The sequence below is a fragment of the Cannabis sativa genome, chromosome 6 (assembly GCF_029168945.1).
Source record: "Cannabis sativa cultivar Pink pepper isolate KNU-18-1 chromosome 6, ASM2916894v1, whole genome shotgun sequence".
In the NCBI taxonomy this organism is placed as follows: domain Eukaryota; kingdom Viridiplantae; phylum Streptophyta; class Magnoliopsida; order Rosales; family Cannabaceae; genus Cannabis; species Cannabis sativa.
In genome coordinates, this window is record NC_083606.1 from 6,087,831 (window position 1) to 6,108,461 (window position 20,631).

The following is a 20,631-nucleotide window of genomic DNA, read 5'->3' on the forward strand; positions in this document are numbered from 1 at the left end:
AAGTTTTGGTCTTGGTGGTGAGGAGAACAAATACTCTTTGGGTGTTGGACACGTGTCACTTGGTTGTAACTCTTTAGACATGTCGTGTCGTTTTGAGGCTTCTTGTCGAGAGAATAGAGTGACGCGTGGTCTTTTTTGATGAGTGTCTTCACCACTTACTAATAACTATCTTTGCTTTTACTTTTTTAGAAATGAAACGACGTGTCGTTTTGTGGAACTACCACATATAATAAGCTATTGATTGAGTAATGAATAATGATAAATTTTTGTAGCAAGACCAAGAGAGACAAAAGTGTAAAAGCATATTGGTAAAATCGTAGTAAATACAATTTTTGTTTTATAAGTAACATTGAAGAATTTGTAAGTGTTTATTATAAATTACAAAAACTGGTATTTTGTAATTATATATATTTGGTATTTTTAAAAATATATTAAAATATTGTTAAGTTCTTATGCATTTTTGTGTCTCCTATTATATTATGTAAGTACTATAGATACATATATAATTTGAAGCTTCTAATTCTTAAGAATTGGAGGTAGGTGAAGGAAATGTTTGATACAACAAGCAGGGCCGGTCTTGGGCATAGGCGGGCTAGGCCTGTGCCTAGGGCCCACCTAGTCCAGGGGCCAAAAAAAAAATTTTGCTCTTTTAAAGTTACACAATTTTTTTGCTGATTTTGAAAAATACCATTTTTTTCTAAATAAGGGCCCAAAAAATAATTTTTACCCTATAGCCCACTACATTTCAGGGCCGGCCCTGACAACAAGTGTATATTTGATTGTTAAAAGAAAAAAAAAAAACAAAACAAAACAAGAGTATATTTATTGTAAAAATTATATATTTTATGGGTTTTAATACAATTTGTGTAAAATATGACTTTTGCAATAAAAAAAAAAGATTATGGAATTTTTTTAAAACAAAGTTAAAAAAAATAGTATAACGTAACTAAAGGTAGTTAGTTATCCTCTAGTTAGTATAGGGGTAGCTGTTATCCTAAATTATTTTTTTCATGTTTTTTTTTTTTATTTTTCCAACAAAATAACTTTTTTAGAAAGAAAAATTCATATTTTTGTAAATTTTACCAAAAAAAAAAAGAACTTGAAAATTCCCCATATTTATTTGACATAAGTGGTCACCAAGTAGGTAGATTAATAAATTAATAACGAAGTAGGTAGACTACTAAAATTCAGTGACTAATTATATTGAGGAATTTGTCAAAAAAAAAAAGGCATTTTACAAAAATACTGGATTTGGGGTAATACTTTTCAATTTTACTGCCACACGGCAGAATTAACATTTATACTGTCCTCCCCTTTTTTTTTTCTTTTATACTGTCAATACCAAAACAAAAGTATGAGGCCTCCATCTTTGACAATCACAGACATAACCACCACAACAACACCAGGACACCGGAAAATAACCATTAATTCCGACAAGAATAAACAAAAGCAGTAAAATCGACGTCAATAAATAATCATGGCAAAACAACGGTAAAACAACACTAAAACAATCAAACAAAACAAAAGAAAAAAATGATTAAAAAAAACAAACAATCTGCTGCACAACCTCAACACCAGATGCAAAATCAACTATATTTGCAAGTCTATTCCTAGAAAATTATAAAAAAAAAAAAAAACTACTAAAACAACACTGAAACAACACAAAAACAAATGAAGCAAATATAACTACTTAGAAAAATATAAAAGAAACACACACCTCAAAACTCTCTTGTGAGTGAGCTCGTCAAATATATTTATAGGAGAACCAAAACAGAAAAAACCACAAAAATAGCCAAAGAGAACGAAGAAGAAATATATTTATAGCCTCCATCTTCCACACTCACAGACATAACCATCACAACAACACGAGAACACCCAGAAAATACCTATTAATTCCAGCGAGATGGAGCAAGGGCAGTGAAATCGGCATCAAATAAATAAATCATGAAAAACAACAGTAAAACAATACTAAAACAATACTAAAACAAAAAAAACAATAAAAGAAAAAAAATGATCAAAAATTAACTATGTTGTGCACATCCTCAATACTAAATGCACTATATTTGCAAGAAAAGTTCTAGAAAAAACCACACTAACTCTTATATTTTCAAAAAAAAAAAACATAACTAAGAACTTCAAAAATTAAAAAAAAAAAAAAAAAAAAAAAAAAAGAAGAAAAGAAAAGAAGATGAAGAAGAAGAACTGAACATGAAAAAAAAATAAAAATCGTGAAAAATAACAGTAGAACAATACTAAAACAACGGTAAAGATGAAGAAAAAAAAAACTTGAATAAGAAGATGAATATTAGAACATGGGGGTGAGATTTATGTGAAAAGCTAGAAAATAAAGATGATGAAGAAGATGAATCGTGAGAAATGGGAGTGAGATTTTTAAATCTATTTAAATAAAAGAAAAGGAGTGAGACATGGGGTGTGATTTTTAAATTTATTTAAATAAAAGAAAAAGTAAATCATGTCACTTTTATGACACATCCCATCAACCTTTTCATCAAAATAATAATTATTAAATTATCTCAAAAAATAATAATTATTAAATATTAAAAATAATAAATAATAACTTTTACATCCATTAAAATAAAAAATTAAATAAATAATTGAGTCCATGTCCCAATCAATAAAAAAAAAACAAAACAATAACATAAAATTGTTGGCAGCCGAAAAAAAAAAAATAGTATAAAAGTTAATTTGGAAAAAAAAAACAGTATAAAAGTTATTTTGGGCGTATAACAGTATAAAAGAAAGAAAATGGGAAAAAACAGTAAACTGTGTAAATTTCCCAAAAAAAAAATATTGAGGAATTTGTTGTGGGCTATTAGCTAGTAGGCGCCTTGTTTTAGATGGCCCTAAAAAAGGATAAGATGAAACCAAACCCGAAGGCCTTCAAATGGGCCTAAGGTGGGCCAGTGAGGCCTTTGCTGTTAACCCATCCATTTAAGAATGGGCTCATATGTAATGGCCATAGTTATCCGGGCAAGTTTCAACTGAGCAAATTATACTACATATTATACTACAAATTATACTACAAATTACTTTAATTTGATGTCTTTAATTTTTACTTTTTTTTCAAAAATTTATTATGTTTACCTCTTTTTTTAGTCATTTTACAAATTTTATCCCTATCGCTTCACAATAATTTTTATTCTTTTCTAATCAAAATTTTGTCTTAACTTTCCCACAAACCTGAACATTCATATATAAAGAATATAAATCTATTAAATTTGAAATTATGACTTAATTACGTGAGTGTGTAATGATAATTTAGGTACAATACTCATAAAAATAAGCATATTTGAATTAAATTTTATTTGGAGGTAGATTTAATTAATTTATATATATATATATATATATATAAAATACTCTTCAACTTTTCAGTTGTATTTCAGAAAAATTCAAAAACAAAATTAATATTGTGACGAAATGTAAATAAGATAACTACTAATGAGAGAGAGAGAGAGAGAGAGAGAGAGAGAGAGAGAGAGAGAGAGAGAGAGAGAGAGAGAGAGAGAGAGAGAGAGAGAGAGAGAGAGAGAGAGAGAGAGAGAGAGAGAGAGAAATGTCATTAAAATCATAACATTGAAGTACAAAACCCAAAGTCACCATCATCTCATTATTTAGAGGTAGTGAACACATTACACACGTTTGTTTGTTATTTTTCTTTTTAGTGTATACAAAACTAAAGGGGCCATAAGCAAAGTGATATTTAACATTAACTTAATTTATATATATATTGCATCAAAGAAACATAATGATACAATAAATATATTTATAACATAATAAGTTGCAGAAGGTGCTTCATTTTATGTTGATTGAATCAAATATTCCTACTACATAGAAAGGCAACATTTTTAGGTGAATCATAATCACTACACCTTACATATTGTTACCCAACATTTATGGAAGAAAAGAAAACTAAAAGAAAAACATTAATTGATTCAATTTTTTTTTTTTTTTTTTTTTGTTTGGTATTTGTAATAATATTGTTTTTCTAATGAGATTTGGTGAGAATGGATGGTGATGATGAAACAGGTGTTAAGCCATGTTTAAGTGCAGCATTCCAAACAAGGTCAATTCTGTCCACATCTAAGGCTCCAACTTCATGATGAGTCCATCCTTCAAGTGAATGAACCACTCCACCTGCATGGCATGCATGTACTACTCCTCTTTCCATAGTATACTGCATCTCATCATATATATCATTACAACAATATAACACATCTATATTACCCAATTACCCAAAACAAAAAAAAAATTATTTTTCAAATATATAATTTTTTTGATAATTTTTAAACATACCACCTATTTTAATAAGGGTCCAAAATATTTTATTTTTTCTAAGGCCCAACAAATTTCTAAGATCTAAAAATTTTGACACATTAACTTAGGTTTTTACACCAAAAAATTCATCGAAATTTAAAAAAATACTTTGTACTGTATTAAACTTTCACTGTTGTTTAACAGTTATTTTTTGGCACTGTTGTTTTAGTTATTCTATTTTATTATTTTACGGTTGTTTTATAAAAAGACAATAATTTTGCAAAAAAATTCGTGTAACAGTAAAATTGTAAACTTTTGCCAAAAATCAAATATTTTTGTAAAAACCTTTAACTTAGTTTCATATACTCTTTTAATAATTAATAAATCAATCCAACCAACATTGTACAATATATGTAAACATATATATCAATCAATAAAAAAAATAGGATGATGTTTACTTCATTTATATTTTGTTGTTATTATTGTAAGGCAAAATAAAAATTTAAGCCTTTTTTTTTGTTCTTCAAGAAAAATTATGGTATTTTTCAATATAATTCTATAAAATAAATAGTTTTGTAAATTAATTTAACTTTTTTCACAATTTAAGAAAGTTATTGGTAATGATAAAAATGAATATTATTTTATTACCTCACAAGATCCAAGGCCTTGAACATCTTGAGGCAACCTCATGGCAGCAAGGTCACCATAAGTACAGTCTCTTCTAAATGATAATATTGGTGGAACCACAAATTGATGAAAGTGTGTCCCACTTGGGGCCCAACCTTGCTCTCTTGGTGTTATCCACTTCCCAACTATCCAAGTCTATACCATTTATTATTATTATTATTATCACTTCACAAAACACATTATATAAATATATGAAAAATACTAAAGGAACCTGGTGCTTAATACCCTACTACGTGTCAATATCGCTATTGATATAATTAAAGATCGGATCCCATATAATTTAATATAATAGCTTTTAGAAAATATCGCTAGCCAATCACAAAGTAACACGTCTAAAAGGTGCTAAGTACCATTGGTGCCTAATAACAATGCTCTAAATATATCATTCAAATAATATTTATTGTAAATGAAAAGTCATCATCACCTTGCAATTCTGTGCTGCATTGTATTTTGTGACTTGAACAAGGTAAGGCTGGCATTCAGCTGGAGCTTCCTTCTGAATATTTTGAAACCTTTCTGTTGATAGAGTCAACATCTGTTAAAATAAATTTGTACGACTGGTTAGCGATATTTCATAATAAATAATAGTAATTAAATTAAAATATGTTTTTGTACTTACGAGAACTCGGACTTTTCTTCGACAAAGGTAGAGAGCAATGGCTCTTCCAAGCTTAGAAGTGGCACCAGTTAAAAATACCTCTTTTACATCTTTTGGAATCTCATTTAGAATAACTGCTGCTGTTAAGGTGTTTCCATGAACAACTCTAACTTTTAAGTTTGGGTGCTTGTTTACAAATAATGTCCCACCACCATTCAAAGCTTCATTCTATATAAAATCATAATAAATAAAAAATGTGTACAAATTATATAAGTTGTGTGGTCCTTATAAGTACAACAAAGTAAGTAAAGAAATACCTAAACTTGTACATTTTGTCTAAATACATTTACACAATTAATTTCATCTTGAGAACAATCCCAATAAATTTTAACATTATTATCACCATCCTTGATTGCCTCTTTTGTTCTCAATTAATTGTCAAAGAAGAATTAAATTTCATTTAATAAATTTATACACAAAAAAAAATCTAGAGGACTGATATGAGATCTAGTATATGTTGGCATATTATATGGAACACTTGATGAATTGTGTCAATGATACATAACATCACAACACAGTTGTCTAATAAATGATGGTACTTATTGTGTTCATCATTTGGAATCATTGTAAAAATATATAAATAAAATAAATATAATAATACTAAGTCAATAAATTTGTGTTCTTTAGTAATAACTAAACAAAACCAAGATAGAAGAATTTAACATAATTGTCCCCACAATCAATTTTCACATTAAAACTAATTTAATATTGCGTGTGAAAGAATGAAAAAGAGTTTTCTTGACTTTTAATGACAAAACAAATTATTCAGTATGGTTTGGAAAATACCATAAACTCAATTTATTTTGAGAGGTTTATAATGCATGAATAAATATGTAAATATCACTCAAAATCTTTGTGTGTGTTTGTGTGTTATTCCAATGTAAACAACTTTAATATATGACCCCACTAAAACTAACAAGGGATTCAATGTAATGGGGACACTAATCATCTTTAGAAATTTAAGCAAGAAGTTCTTTTTGGCATTATTCAAGACTATGTTGTATATAACTATATATTAGCTAGATTGTAAAGAAGGTGAAATGAGTTTGTTAAAGTTAGGTACACTAATTTTTATGCAAATTTAATGATTTTTTTTTACTTAGGTAAAATAAAAGATCACAAGACTAGTTACCCTTTTGGGATGTGATGACCAAAGATAGATGATTATATGGAATTTCTATTCACACTAAGTAGGGTAGTAGATTAAGGGGCCCACAACATAGAACTCATCAAAGCAGTTTGGTTCTAAAAAAATTTTAAAAAAAATATAGATACCAAATATGTGGAAGAGAATTTACTTCAACCATGTGTGTTGTTCATAAAATATTTATGTATTTTTGTTTCTGAAAATGGTTATAAAGGCTGAACAAGATGACAGAAGAAACAAAGACTATATGTTATTTTATATGACATGGCCACATTTTAAACCATAAGTGAAATGCATTTATGTCACAAAGTCATCTTTTAATAATTAACTAGTCCTTTCAACCATTTATTGATGAAACTTAAATGAAGAACATAAGAGAGAGCTATATAGATATATATAATATATGTATGTACCAATTCTGCAAAATACAACTACCCTCCTAACCCAACCCAACAACCCATATCAGAATATACTTAATAGTGTTATGTGTATAAATTACAAGAAGAATAGTGATCAATAATCATAACCAAGAAAAGAAATAATAATAAAAGAATTACCAACCTTATTTAATGCAGCAAGGCTAATAACCTTAACCCCTAACTTATCAGCTCTAAGAATGGCCTTCTCTATTTGCTTGTTGATTCCTTCAGTGGCATATGGTATGAAATACTGTCCCAAATACAAAACAAAACAAAACAATTCATTTTATTTGGTTTTTAAGTGATATATATAGGAAACGGACATAGTCCTCTTTCAAAACTGGTCCTGTTTTATTTTGGAGTAATATGTCATTGACTTCAATAGTACTATATATTACTCCAGAATAAAACATGACCCGCTAAACCAAACTTAAAATACATATCGAGATTTGTGTCCGAAATCGAATACCTGAAAGCCAAATCTAGGGACAACCCATGTTTGGTGCAGCCTATTCCTGAGCTTGTAGAATGAAACCAGAAATGGTTTGGCCTTAAGCCACATTGCTAACATTACTACGAAAACCCCAGGCCATAATGGTAAAAAGAAGAGTTTTATTGAGTATGGCATTGATGCAATTGACCGGAACACAAAGGGCACATGTAATGCAGATGTTATATCCACCACATGGGCTAGGAATACAAAATCTGGTACCTTGCTATTTTTACCTGTGTGCCAATTCATTGCAATTTAATTCTCTATACATTAACAACCAACAACAAAAGCTAACTCTTCATCAATATAATTTACATTATATATATAAATATTTATTATGTACCATGCAGTGAACTTGACCATTCAACTCACCTGCATTACAACTTATTTTCTTGTGCAACTCCCATGAACTAGGGTTCAAAGTGTTCCCTAGTGCATCAAATAGAGGCATAAAGAGGCAAAAGTTTGTTTTTTTCTCAGTATGGTGTAAGCTGTGGTATCTGCAAAAACAGGGTCAGAAATTTAATAATCTTCTAATCACTATTCATCTAGTCAAAGAGTTTTTTTTTTTCTTTCTTTGGTCACATTTTTGGGTTAATTTATTACACCCCATGGACTAGTCAATTATGAATATAAAAACTCACACCAATACTAAAAGATTTTAACTTTATGGCTCATTAGAGGACCCCCTAACCCCACTACATGTTCAGATGAAAATATTATGACAACTTTACCAAATTATCCAGTGTCCAACTACCTTATTAAATCATGGAAAACAATAAACCTTTCATACTCAAGGGTATAATGAGAACTAAAATGATTTCTTTATATGGATAAAGATTGTTTTTTTTTTTAAGTTTCTCTTTCTTACTTTGCATCTTGATTCTTGTCTAGTTAAAAAAATAATACCAATATTGGACTAAATGTATATAACAACAAGAAAATGAAACTAACTTGATTCTCTAAAGGCAAATAATGTGACACTTTTAAGAGATTAGCCCTTCTAAAAGGGGTTTATTTTAAGCCACAAAATAGTTGCATATATATTATATTATATATTATATATATACTTGCCTAACTAACAATATTAATTAACTAATTTCTCCAATAATTTGGGGTAATGTAACAATGAATGAAAATTGTGTGTGCATTTAAAGAGAGAAGAGAAAAAGAGACGTGGCGTGGGAAAGTGAAATTACTTACGTTGGAGTATATAAAATGTATCTAAGAAATGGCATTTTCTCAAACACCTTGTGACTAACAACTTCAACATTGCTATGCCCCAAACACCTCAGAAAATCAAATACCAAAACATAGCCATATACCAATTTTATTGATCCATATCCCAAAAGAGAGGAACCCATTACAGGTATCCCTATGATGATACCTAAAACCATATTCTCAAGTAGACTTCCATTCCCAGCTGCAATAAATAAATAAATAAATTTATTAATTAAGTTTTTTAACATAATTAACAAAAGGGTGTTGGTATTTAATATGTTTAGTTGGTTACCTGTAAAGGGTGTTTGTACTGGAGTGGAATGATGAAGAGAATGGTAATTAGTGAAAAGATAATCTTTGTTGTGAAAATTTCTATGTACCCAATAGAATAAAGGCTCTGATATTCCAATATGAAGCAACAGAACTGTGATAACCCCTTTTGAGTCCCACAAGGGAAGATTTTGAAGAAATGGGAAGATGTAACAACCAATGAAGGCCATCAGAGTATGAAGCATTAATGAATTATCCCTGTCAAGAAATTCCAATTGTCCAACACCAACATGATGAGCTCAAAAATAATAATGATAATAAAAATTGACTTGTTTAAGCAGAGCTATTTATTATTATTTACCAGTCCCATTCTTTGTCAATCTGGTTGAAATCAACACCTTGTTCAAGGATTTTTCTGTTTCTTGTGATGAAAAGCATGTTATTGTAGGAAACCCATAGTTGATAAATCAAACACCTAGCTAGATATAAGGCCACTATATGGAAACACCAGCTATCTTTCTGAAAATCTTCATATATGATTGAGAAGAAAGCTTTTGCAAATACAGGACCAAGTACCACATACTGTTTTAAGAAAACCCAGAAAATCATGTATCAAAATTCATAAAAAAAAAAAAAAACAGAGAAAGATTTGGTTTTTGGGGAATTTTTTGTTACCTTGTATTTTCCCAAGTTGTCCCAAGGCCAAGCTGATAAGAAAGCAACCATCTTTTTTCCTTTCTCCTTCAAAATGAAGCTAAAAGCCTCAACCAAAATTAAGAAAAAACACCCTTTTGGTAACTTAGTACTTTTCTCAAACTCTGTTTTTGTTTTTTTGAATGTATGTGTTTGTTTTTAAATATGTATCGAAACACTACAAGACATATATATATCTTTCTGAACTCCTCAAAAGTTTTTCTTTACCAATGTTATGAAAGATAGATAAAGAGAGAGAGTAGCAACAATTTCAAGGGAAGAGATAAAAGAAGAAATTGTGTTTTAGAAAATTTTTGCTATGCCACACACTATTCTTTTACTCTCAAATGTCTCTCTCTATTCTCTATTCTTTCAAATGATGTCTAGGGGTACCTATCTATTTATATAACTCAAAAGTACATCCTTCCAAAGATTAAGGCAGTTAAAAGCTTTTAATATTTTCTTCTTTTTTCTTTTTATATTTTCTTAAAATTATTATTTAAGAAAAGGAGGACAAGGCTACTAGAAGTGTTCATTAAATTGTTCACATCACACAAATCGCCACCGTATAAAAGATGGGGTTTGAAATCTTTTGCAGTACTGCTGTAGTTTGCATTTTTGTTAAATTGCGTAATGTAGTACGGTTTGCGATTTTGAATTTAATAATTGTAGTTCAAATCACACTGCACTATATGTATTACAAAGTTACAGATTTTTTCAATATGATTTTTATTCTTTTTTTTATATTATTACATTATTTTTTAAAGACAATTTAATATAACAATTTGTTGATTAGTATATATGTTATGATGTTAAAACTTTAATATGATTTTTTTTATTATTTTTTGTATTATTAAAAATTTATTAGATTGATTTTTATATTTTTATTATAATGTTTGATAATGCTGATAGTGTGAACCGCTTAAATTGTACCGCGCTACGCTGTGTTTTTACGGTGGGTTTTTTGCAGTTTTAAGATCTCGCGGTGTGGTTGCGGTTTGAAAAATTACAAAAACCACATATGCAGTTTGGTTTAAAAGAAAACTGCAACCCACACCACTCGCATTTGTGAACACCCTTAAGAGCTACCAGGTGTCGCTCTTGTCTCTTGGGGTAAGCATGGGAATTTTAATCCCGCTAATGAATGTTCGTCAAGACCTTTTTAAGCGGGTTGTCCCCATCTACGCCAGGTAAGGCTAGCCCTAAGGAGAGGTGAGCAAGGCATGCCCTTTAGGCTTTCGAACACTTAGGGCACTAAAATTGTGAAAAAAATTTATTGTATATAAATAAAATATTAAATAATAAAGAAATACACCAAAATAGTATTTAATATCTTGGTAGAGAGTGTTATTTTAACGTAGGAGGTAAGGGATGAATTCTGAACATTCACTTTTTAATTTACTTTAGATGATTGTACTTTCAAACTTTTTACTATTTCAAAAAGTTTTACTACTGTTAGAATTATTATATTTATTTGTTAAATTATTTTTGTATTTAAAGTTTGGTCTTTATAGTGTTTAATTGAAATATTGATTTTATGGTTAATAATTTTTATTATATTTGAATATTGAAATTAAATATAAAATCTTCATCATATTATTACTTTTCTTTAATTATTACTTTTTGATTAATATTTGTTTAAAAAAAATTATATTTACGTAATTATATTTATCTTATATATATTAAAATTTTTAAAATTAATTTAGACTATAATATTTTTTTTTAACTTAAAATATAAATAATATATATTTTTTTAAAAATCTAATTATTTAAGTACTAAAAGCTAACGATAATAATTTTATAAAAAAAAAAAAGAAAGATCGGTTTGAACGGGTTAATTCAAACAAACCTATGAACGCATTAGACGGGTTAAACTTTTACTAATTTATAATTGGAAGGGTTACAATTAAATAATTGTAGCTCAATATTTATATTAGCTTGGCAAAAATATGCTATAATCCGACCAAACCTACTCACGTACCATATGTGTAGTGACATTTTTGGGTGAAAATATGGTGGGACGAGGGCTGACCCTGAGTTGAAATAGGTCATAAATAAAAAATAATTTTTGGACCTTTACTATAAAGATAAATAATATTTTTAAAAATTATTGAAAAAAATATGTATATTTTCAAAAAGTATTTTTTTTATTTGGGTCGCCGCACCTAGAGCCGGCCCTAGGTGGGACCCACATAATTTTAATAGGTAATATCAATATCTTTGTAAATTTGAGTTTCACATGGCCTCCTACCCCCAATTCCTTCCCCAAAATTCAAAAATCAAAACAAAACACTCTCTAAGATAGATGCCAAAAGTTGTTAGAGAGAGTTAGCACTATTATCCTCACATTTAAGACTTTCAAAGAACCACCAAGATTTGAACCACTATCTAGTGTTAAAAGATTTTAATATTCAAACATGACACAATTTGTTCTTTACTTAAAAAATTAAGAAAAATCGATATATATGATGATGAAGTTGAAATTTGAAGTGAGAGAAGAGAAAGTGATACTGTTTTGACACCAAAATGGGATGGTACCCACAGCTGGAACCATGGGCTACTGAGTTTGCTCAAACATTTATGGCTAATTATGGTTGGCCAGTACCAAAGACCTTCCCATACGTACTTTTTTTTTTGGAAAATACCTACTTAATAATACTTATAGAAATGCTAAAATAAATAGTTATTAAATATTGGAGTTTTTATATAATTTGATTTAATAACTTTTAAAGTGTATTGTGTTAGCCAATTATAAAGCAAGATCTTTAAATTGTATTAGGCATTATTAGTGCCAAAGAGAATTGCACTTATACTCATAAATACATGCAAACCATTTTCACTACTTTGCATGATGTACTCCTATATCTTATTTAATTTAATTTAATGTGATTTAATATTGAGTCTTGCATAAAGTACTAGGGTCGGAACTATGAATGTCCTTGTGGTAGTCATGGCTTCCCTAATTTTGTGGAATTTTTGTTTTTATTACATATAATTTATATAAATTAAAAATTAAGTTAATTAATTTTTTTTTGTTATAATAAGAAACTTATGATCAAATAAAAAATTAAAAAAAAAAAAGACCCAAACTCAATATTGAATAGATAATACATTATTTATGTAGTATATATTTTTGGGTAATTTCAAAAAATATAAAAATAACAAAATAATTATAAAAATATGGCATGTACAGAATTTTTAATATTTTTACAATTTTTTAGATTTTATTTACATAAAATACGGTTTTTATTTATATTTTGCTATTGTTATTTTGTTGTTATTAGTATATTATTTTTTATGTTGTTTTATTATTATTTTGATGTTTATTTCTTGTTACTTTTATGTGATTTTTTGTTATTTTCTTGTATTTTTATAAAATACTGTATAAATGTAAAAACAAAATTTTAAACATAAAAAATTTACAAAAATTACTATATTAGTATATTATCCCTATTTTTTAAGAAAATTTACACAATACACCTAAATATATATACTTTTTTTTAACATTTTGCAAACTTTTTTTTATTATTTACATATTTACAATTTTTATTTTTACTTATTATTTTTTTTAAAAAAAAAAATATTACTTTCACGTTATTTTCTCACAACAGTAACATCTAAACAACATTATATTATTATAAACAATGAAAAAAAAAATAGCACTCTGCATTGTTGTAAAAATAAAATCACGCTATTTTCTTATATCAGCAACGTGAAAACTATATTTTTTCTTAAACACTCCGTATTTTTGTAAAAAATATAAAAAAATAAAAATAAATAAAAGATCCGTAATAACCCCTTACTTTTATGTAATGTTGATATATTTTACTTTCTTTTAAATACTAGATAATAGTTGTATACCTAAAAAAAATAGATAGATGGAAATGTAATTGGCTTGGCCCTTCTTTCTATCCTTATTTGGTGGGAATTTTACAAAAATACTGCTTTTGGACCAAAACTTTACATTTATACTGGGACACGGCAAAAACAACATTTTTACTGCCCCAGCCCAATTTCATTACTTTTGTACTGCCCAAGCCCAACATCATTTCATTTATACTGTGAACAGTAAAACACACGGGAAACAACCTTGTTCGTGTGTGGGGAGACGCCGGAGACGGAAATCACCAAGAAAAAACCATTAAATCCGGCGAAGAGTTTTTTGAAAAGGAATCAGAATTGAAGAACAAGACGTACAGAAAACTGTCCCAAGAAAATAACAGAGGTAAACACAACAAAACCCAATAAAAAATTTTATTCTTAAGAAACCAAAAAAAATAAAAAATAAAAAAAAAACAAGATTTAGATCTGAAGTTTTAAACAAAAAAACGAAAACACAACTGTGATATTCTTTAATTTATGATGCAAAAACATAAATGAGGGTTGTTCTATTGTTAATTTGACGTTTGTAACACAAAATGATTTCGAAAAAAAAAATTTGATAAATTAGTACAATTATTCAAACACAACATCAGGGTTGTTCTAATGTTGTTTTGCGGTCAGTACTACAACAACATTCATACATATATGTATCAGACAAATATAATAATAAAAACTAAAAAAAAAATAATGGGTATTTCTGTTTGGTTGTTTTTGTGTTGTTTTATTGTTGTTATTTTATTTTTTTTTGTTGATTTTTTTTTGTTGTTTTGCTATTGTTTTATTGTTGTTGTACTATTGTTTTAACATTAAATAAGACCCTGGAATGACAGGTAATGGAACGTCTACCAGTACTCATCAAGAGCAATGGACAATGGAATGAAGATCACAATTATGTGAACTATGTGGCTAGTGGAGAATTCATACCAACAAAATGCAAGTACGAAGAGCTACTGCAAATACTGGTTACTTCATTGGGGTGCGAAAACACCAGCACAACACTACAAATACAGTACCAAGCTAAAGAAGGAATACCACCGATCAAAATATGCAACGATCGAAGCCTCTACTTTTACTTGGAATTGAAAATGAAGGAAACAGATTTCACGACATATCCACTATGTGTCAACCAGCAAAACAACAACACAACACCTGCTGCAACACCAAATTCGATATCCACAACAACACCGAATGAATATAATGTGGCAATGATCGAAAACAACACAACAACGCTTGAAAACAACATAACAACAACAGAATCATACACAACGGGACAGCAAACGGAAGAAGGGGAAAAGTCAGAAACAATAGAAGATGAGGAGGACAAATTCGACATAATTGACTATGCAAATCTGGTTGCTGAAGAAATGGTAGAACAACTTGAAAACACCAGTAAAAAACTGGATCCAGAAATCGACATCAACAATGCAAAGTTAATAACAGACAAGCAACACCCCGAAGTGGAAAAAGGACAGGCATACAAAGACAAAGAAACTCTAAAAAATGTCCTCAGCTACTACGCAATCAAAAACAACTTTCAGTACAAAGTGTGGAAGTCCTGCTCTCAAGAATACAGTCTGAAATGTGTTTACGAAAGCTGCAATTGGTCACTAAGAGCATCGAGAAATGGGCCAACAAACACATTCATAATCAGGAGGTTGGTTTTTAATAGTTTTTTAATGTTGTTTTTGTTGTCAGCCTTAACAAATGACCTGTTTTCACAATTTGTACTGAAATACACATGTTTGGTATCTGCAACAGGTTTGTTTTAATAGTTTTTTAATGTTGTTTTTGTTGTTTTTTTTGTTTCAATAGGTTCTCAAATATGCACACATGCCCCATAAATATTAGGCATGAAGACCAAAGGCAAGCAACATCGAAACTGATAGGGGAATGCATAAAACCGAAGTTCTTGAACATAAAGACCAAGGCAACAGCGATGGACATAAAAGGGGAGTTGAAATACAGATTTGGCATCAAAATGAACTATATGAAAGCTTGGAGAAGTAAGGAACATGCAGTAAACGACTTGAGAGGTAATGCTAGTGACTCGTACAGCCTAATACCGAGTTTCTTACACATGGTGGAAAAAACAAACCCTGGATCATTTGTCGATCTGAAAACGGCAGAAGACAACAGCTTGCTCTTTGTTTTCATGGCGTTGGATGCATCCATAAAAGGGTGGGGAGCATGCAGACCGATAGTTGTTGTGGACGGAACGTTCCTCAAAGCAGCTTATGGGGGAACTTTGTTGTGCGCATGCACACAAGATGCAGCAGGTCATATTTTTCCACTAGCGTTTTGTGTTGCAGATTCTGAGAATGACCAATCTTGGAAATGGTTCTTCAAAAAATTTAAAGAAGCGTATGGTGTACGGGAACACCAATGCCTAATTTCAGACAGAAATGAAAGCCTCATCAAAGCAGCGAGAGAAATCTATCCAGAAATTGCACACAGTTACTGCGGTTACCACATTTTGAGCAACCTTAAAACAAGCTTCAAACAACATGCTGCCAAATACAATCTGCCATTCTTTGGAGCAGTGAAAGCCTACACAGAAATCCAATTCGAGTTCCACATGGCTGAATTGGATGGATTGGACAAACGCATAAGACCTTACCTCAAAAAAATCGGGTATGAAAAGTGGTCAAGAATTCATAGCCAAAACAAGAGGTATTCCACAATGACCTCAAACATATCAGAATCACTGAACGCTGCAAATTTGGCAGCAAGGGAGCTACCAATTACAACGCTGCTAGAATGCTTGAGAGCATTGGTGCAACAATGGACGCATACTAATAGGACAAAAGCACACAACACCTTCACTAAGCTATCACCAACTGGAGAAGACATACTGTTGAAAAATTACACATACTCATTGAATCTGGAGGTAAAATATTAATTATGCTTCTTTTTTTTTTGTAGTGTTGTAGTGTTGTTGTAGTGATGTTTTAATAGTTTTGTATTGTTGTTGTATGAATTACAGCTATGTTTGATTTTTTTTTTTCAATAAAATTTAAAACAGGTTAAAGCAACAACAGATTACTTGTTTGAGGTAACAAGAATGAAAGAATCGTGGGAAGTAGACCTAGAAAAAAGAACATGCACGTGCAACAGGTTCCAAATAGATGAAATGCCATGCGGGCACGCAGTGGCCGTGATGAGAGAGATGAACATGGACCCGTACACCTACTGTTCAGATTACTACACAAAAAAAAAAAATTGGCTGGCAACTTATTCAGGGACAGTTTACCCAATAGGACACCAAAGTGAATGGGAGGTACCGGAAGAAGTGAAAAATATTACAGTCTTGCCTCCACATGAAAGAGTAAAATCAGGAAGACCAAAAACATTAAGAAGGAAGGCTGGATGGGAAAAGGATCAACACAACAAGTGCAGCAAATGTGGTGAACTGGGGCATAACAAAAGAACATGCAACAGAAGACGTAGAAGGGAATAAAAACAACAACAGAACAACAGTGGAAAAACAAAAGAAAACTACACATACGTTATGAGAATTAGATATTGAGGAATTTAAATTTCTGAAATACACAGGGAATACAGTTTTTATTTGAAAAACATTGATTACATTGGGAATTGTTGATACTCTAGATTGGATATTAAAAGATGTTGGATACTAAATTGAATATATATATGAAGTTTGTTATTGAAACAGTTTGTGTTTTTAATACTGAAATGAATATTTGGATTAAAAAAAACAGAGAAACTATAAGAAAAAAAAAACAAAAAAAGAATGGATGTGAAATGAAAAAACAAACAACTTTAACATACCAACTTGTTTGTACATAAAAATAATAAGAAAAAACATACAAAAATAAAAGATTACATATTGTCCACACAAAACGTAAGGAAAAACAACAGAACACCAATGTTTGTTTACGAAAAACAACATGAAAAACATTAGAACAACATTAAAAAACTATAAGAACAATGACAGTCTGATTGAAAAAGCAAATCACTTCTTGGGAAGGCTGGGAGGGGCCTCGGATTCACTTTCAATGTTCTCAGCTTGCTTCTTCATCCCATATTGATAAAATAACGCAGCCAAACGATCGCGGTGAATTTCCACATCAAAATCAGAGGATGGGATGGGTTTGCCATCAATGAAATACTCAGCAAATGATGCAACAAAAACACCACAATCACTGGAAAAAAAAAACAATAAAACACAAAAAAGACACTATGAGAACACTGATAAAAAACAAAGTCAACAACAAAAAAATAAAAATACAAGCAACCAGTGAAAAACATTGAACACTAAACATAAAACTTACGCTGTGACCTGCTCGGGTAAACCATCAACAGCAACAATAGGGAACAGTTCCATAGTGCTAAACTTAGTTTCGTTGCGAAGGCCTTTGAAGTCTAACATAGAGAAGTAATATGGTAAAATAACAGAGAAAGGCTTGCAAGCCTCTTTGGCGACGATCATATACCTCCCGTAACGCAATGAATTGTACGGATATATGCGCCACGTCAACTATGTTAAGACGACCACAAATCCAATGATCCTGTAATTTTACATTGATAGGCATAACAACATGATCAACCAAATGCCAAGGAGTGGCACATAATATCTTACCACCTTGAATGTACTGGGCCACATTGTGAGAAAGAGACAACACCGATATATCGTTGTTTTTCTCAACAAACCTCTCATACAAAGTTGTTATGCTAGAACAAAAGAGGCAATCAGTTGTGGTGACTTTGATTTTCGGCTCGGCTGAGTACATTATTTTCTTACGAAGATAATAGAAAATGATGTCAATGTGCTGAACAAACAGATAAAAAAAAGTAAGTGAAAAAACATTCAAACTTATAAAAAACTAACAGAACAACACTTAAAAACATTAAAAAAAATAAATAAAAAAACAATATGTAAAATAATAATAATAATAAAATAAAAACTTACAGAATTGGTAAGGAAACAATTAGGGTAGGCAAGGTTGTGAAACCACATCTTGTTGCTGATGTCCTCAACACCAAAACGAAATGGCGGAAATATAGTGTCCTTACCCTTACAATACACATTAGTTGTTGTGCTAAAAAAAAACAAATAAAAAAATATCAAAACACAAATGAAAAAATAAAAAATAAATAGAAAACAATAACAGATATACAACTGAAAACACCTACAAAAATACTTACTTAGATTTATGCTTTCTAAGACCTGAATCAACCCACTTGACAAACTCAGCTTCCAATTGCGGATCAACAGGTTCACCAATCTTGTTGTCCAACGGGCACAAACCACGCACATATTTAACGACCTTATACACAGAATCATCAGGAGAAACCGAGGATGAACCTGATTTAGATGCACCAGAAGCAAGCTCAATGAATGGGGATTTCAAAACAGCTCCTTTCTTCCGATCCCTCTTTTGAGGACGTAAAATAGGAGTCTCTTGAAAAACAACCATTTCAAGATCAGTCTTCTCAGAAGTCTCAACAGGAGCAGGGGCATGAGTTGAGGAACCAATCTAAAAAAGAGAAAGGATAAATAAAAAGACTTATTTTTAAATTTCAAACAGTACAATAAAAACATCATAAAAACAACAATAGAATACCAAATAAATACAAATATAAAAGAAAAAAAAACATAAACACAAACCAAATTCTCGACAGCTTTAACAGCAGATGCAATTGTTGCATCAACATCAATGTTCTCCTCCCCACCTTGAGACTGTTCAGGCTGATAACAAAAAAAACAGTAAAAAACTATTAAAACAAACACAAAACACAGAAATACACACAAAAAAGCACAAACAAAAATGATGTCCAAACAAGAAATACACATGTTTGATCTCTGCAATAGGTTCCACAGGGTCAGAATTCTTGGCATCATCCACCTTGCCGGTATCATCATCCCTCGAAACAACCGCGGGGACAACAACACCCTCATCGTTACGAACATCGCCCGTGTGAGCCTCATCCTGACCAGCACCAACACCATCTCCACCCAGATCATCATCATCATCATCATCAGTTTCATCGTCATGATGATCATCTCCTTTGTCATCGTCGAATTTATCATCCTCGTCTTCCTCCGAAGTGGAATCTTCATCATCATCATTTTCTGAAGTACGAAGAGCATCTTCAGACTGAGATCCATTGTGAGTGAGACCACCTTGGGATGACTGAGAACAAAAAAAAAAAAAATTAATTAACTGTATAAAACAACATAAAAACACTACTAAAAAAATAACAGAAAAAGTAATGACAATTAAAAAAAAACACCTCAATAAGAATGTCCAGCTTCTTGTTCATCTCAGCAACAGATTTCATAAGAATCCCTTGCTGGCTGACAACAACAGATAAACACTTTTTAAATTCCTCAAACTCAACTCGGGAGACATTCTCATGAGCAGTTGATGAAGAAGAACCCATCTAGCCAGGTTGACCAGCAGGCTTGGAACCACCTTTAATTTTGAATTTCACAGCCTCGGGAGTAGTCTCACCAGAGAAAAAATCAGTGAGGCTCAAACTCAATCTCTCAACGGAAGTTGGAGTGAGGTTTCTTAATTTTAACTGAAACAACAAAAACCAACAAAAAACAATATGCACATGAAACTGAAATTATAAAATAACAACAACAATAAAAACATAAAGTATAAATAATGTATACAAAAACAACATTAAAACAACAGTGGAAAAATAATAAAAAACAACAGGATTACCTCTTTCAAAGACCGATCGAAAATGAGGGTGTTCATGACATCCATTTTCACCATACCCTCCTTGTCCTTGGGTAATTTAGGCCAATTCAAAATCCTTGGAATGCCAACATTTGAGTACAAGGATAGTTTCCCAATAACATACGGGCAACACTCGAAAAACCAGAATTGAATAGCCAAAGGAAAACCCAATA

General features: G+C 30.5%; 3 protein-coding genes across 3 annotated transcripts; 1 reads left to right on the plus strand and 2 right to left on the minus strand.

Moving 5' to 3' along the window:
* Positions 1-3,783: 3,783 nt before the first annotated feature.
* On the minus strand, positions 3,784-10,490 carry LOC115725101 (very-long-chain aldehyde decarbonylase CER3). Its single transcript, XM_030654527.2, has 11 exons — positions 9,846-10,490; positions 9,532-9,752; positions 9,193-9,428; positions 8,883-9,102; positions 8,052-8,179; positions 7,656-7,912; positions 7,329-7,436; positions 5,582-5,788; positions 5,387-5,497; positions 4,924-5,097; positions 3,784-4,195 (listed from the first exon to the last, which is right to left on the minus strand). Exons 1-11 carry the CDS (start codon positions 9,894-9,896, stop codon positions 4,007-4,009), a joined length of 1,902 nt encoding a protein of 633 aa, XP_030510387.2. The 5' UTR covers positions 9,897-10,490; the 3' UTR covers positions 3,784-4,006.
* A 3,659-nt stretch (positions 10,491-14,149) lies between these two features.
* Positions 14,150-17,431, plus strand: LOC133038731 (uncharacterized). Its single transcript, XM_061116951.1, has 3 exons — positions 14,150-15,399; positions 15,558-16,632; positions 16,768-17,431. The coding sequence occupies exons 1-3, from the start codon at positions 14,579-14,581 to the stop codon at positions 17,200-17,202; spliced, it is 2,331 nt and encodes a 776-aa protein (XP_060972934.1). The 5' UTR covers positions 14,150-14,578; the 3' UTR covers positions 17,203-17,431.
* Positions 17,432-19,389: 1,958 nt separating this feature from the next.
* Positions 19,390-20,159, minus strand: LOC133038733 (nonsense-mediated mRNA decay protein 2-like). The gene is made up of 2 exons (XM_061116956.1): positions 20,001-20,159; positions 19,390-19,900 (listed from the first exon to the last, which is right to left on the minus strand). Exons 1-2 carry the CDS (start codon positions 20,148-20,150, stop codon positions 19,451-19,453), a joined length of 600 nt encoding a protein of 199 aa, XP_060972939.1. The 5' UTR covers positions 20,151-20,159; the 3' UTR covers positions 19,390-19,450.
* Between the last annotated feature and the right edge of the window lie 472 nt (positions 20,160-20,631).

Coding starts and splice junctions, on each gene's coding strand:
- LOC115725101 (XM_030654527.2), bottom strand. CDS start 9,896: ATGGTTGCTTTCTTATCAGCTTGGCCTTGGGACAACTTGGGAAAATAC. Junction 8,180..8,882: donor TACATTTTATATACTCCAAC/GTAAGTAATTTC, acceptor CTGTTTTTGCAG/ATACCACAGCTTACACCATA. Junction 4,196..4,923: donor AAGGCCTTGGATCTTGTGAG/GTAATAAAATAA, acceptor GATGAGATGCAG/TATACTATGGAAAGAGGAGT.
- LOC133038731 (XM_061116951.1), top strand. CDS start 14,579: ATGGAACGTCTACCAGTACTCATCAAGAGCAATGGACAATGGAATGAA. Junction 15,400..15,557: donor AACACATTCATAATCAGGAG/GTTGGTTTTTAA, acceptor TTGTTTCAATAG/GTTCTCAAATATGCACACAT. Junction 16,633..16,767: donor CATACTCATTGAATCTGGAG/GTAAAATATTAA, acceptor AATTTAAAACAG/GTTAAAGCAACAACAGATTA.
- LOC133038733 (XM_061116956.1), bottom strand. CDS start 20,150: ATGGGTTCTTCTTCATCAACTGCTCATGAGAATGTCTCCCGAGTTGAG. Junction 19,901..20,000: donor AGCTGGACATTCTTATTGAG/GTGTTTTTTTTT, acceptor TTTTGTTCTCAG/TCATCCCAAGGTGGTCTCAC.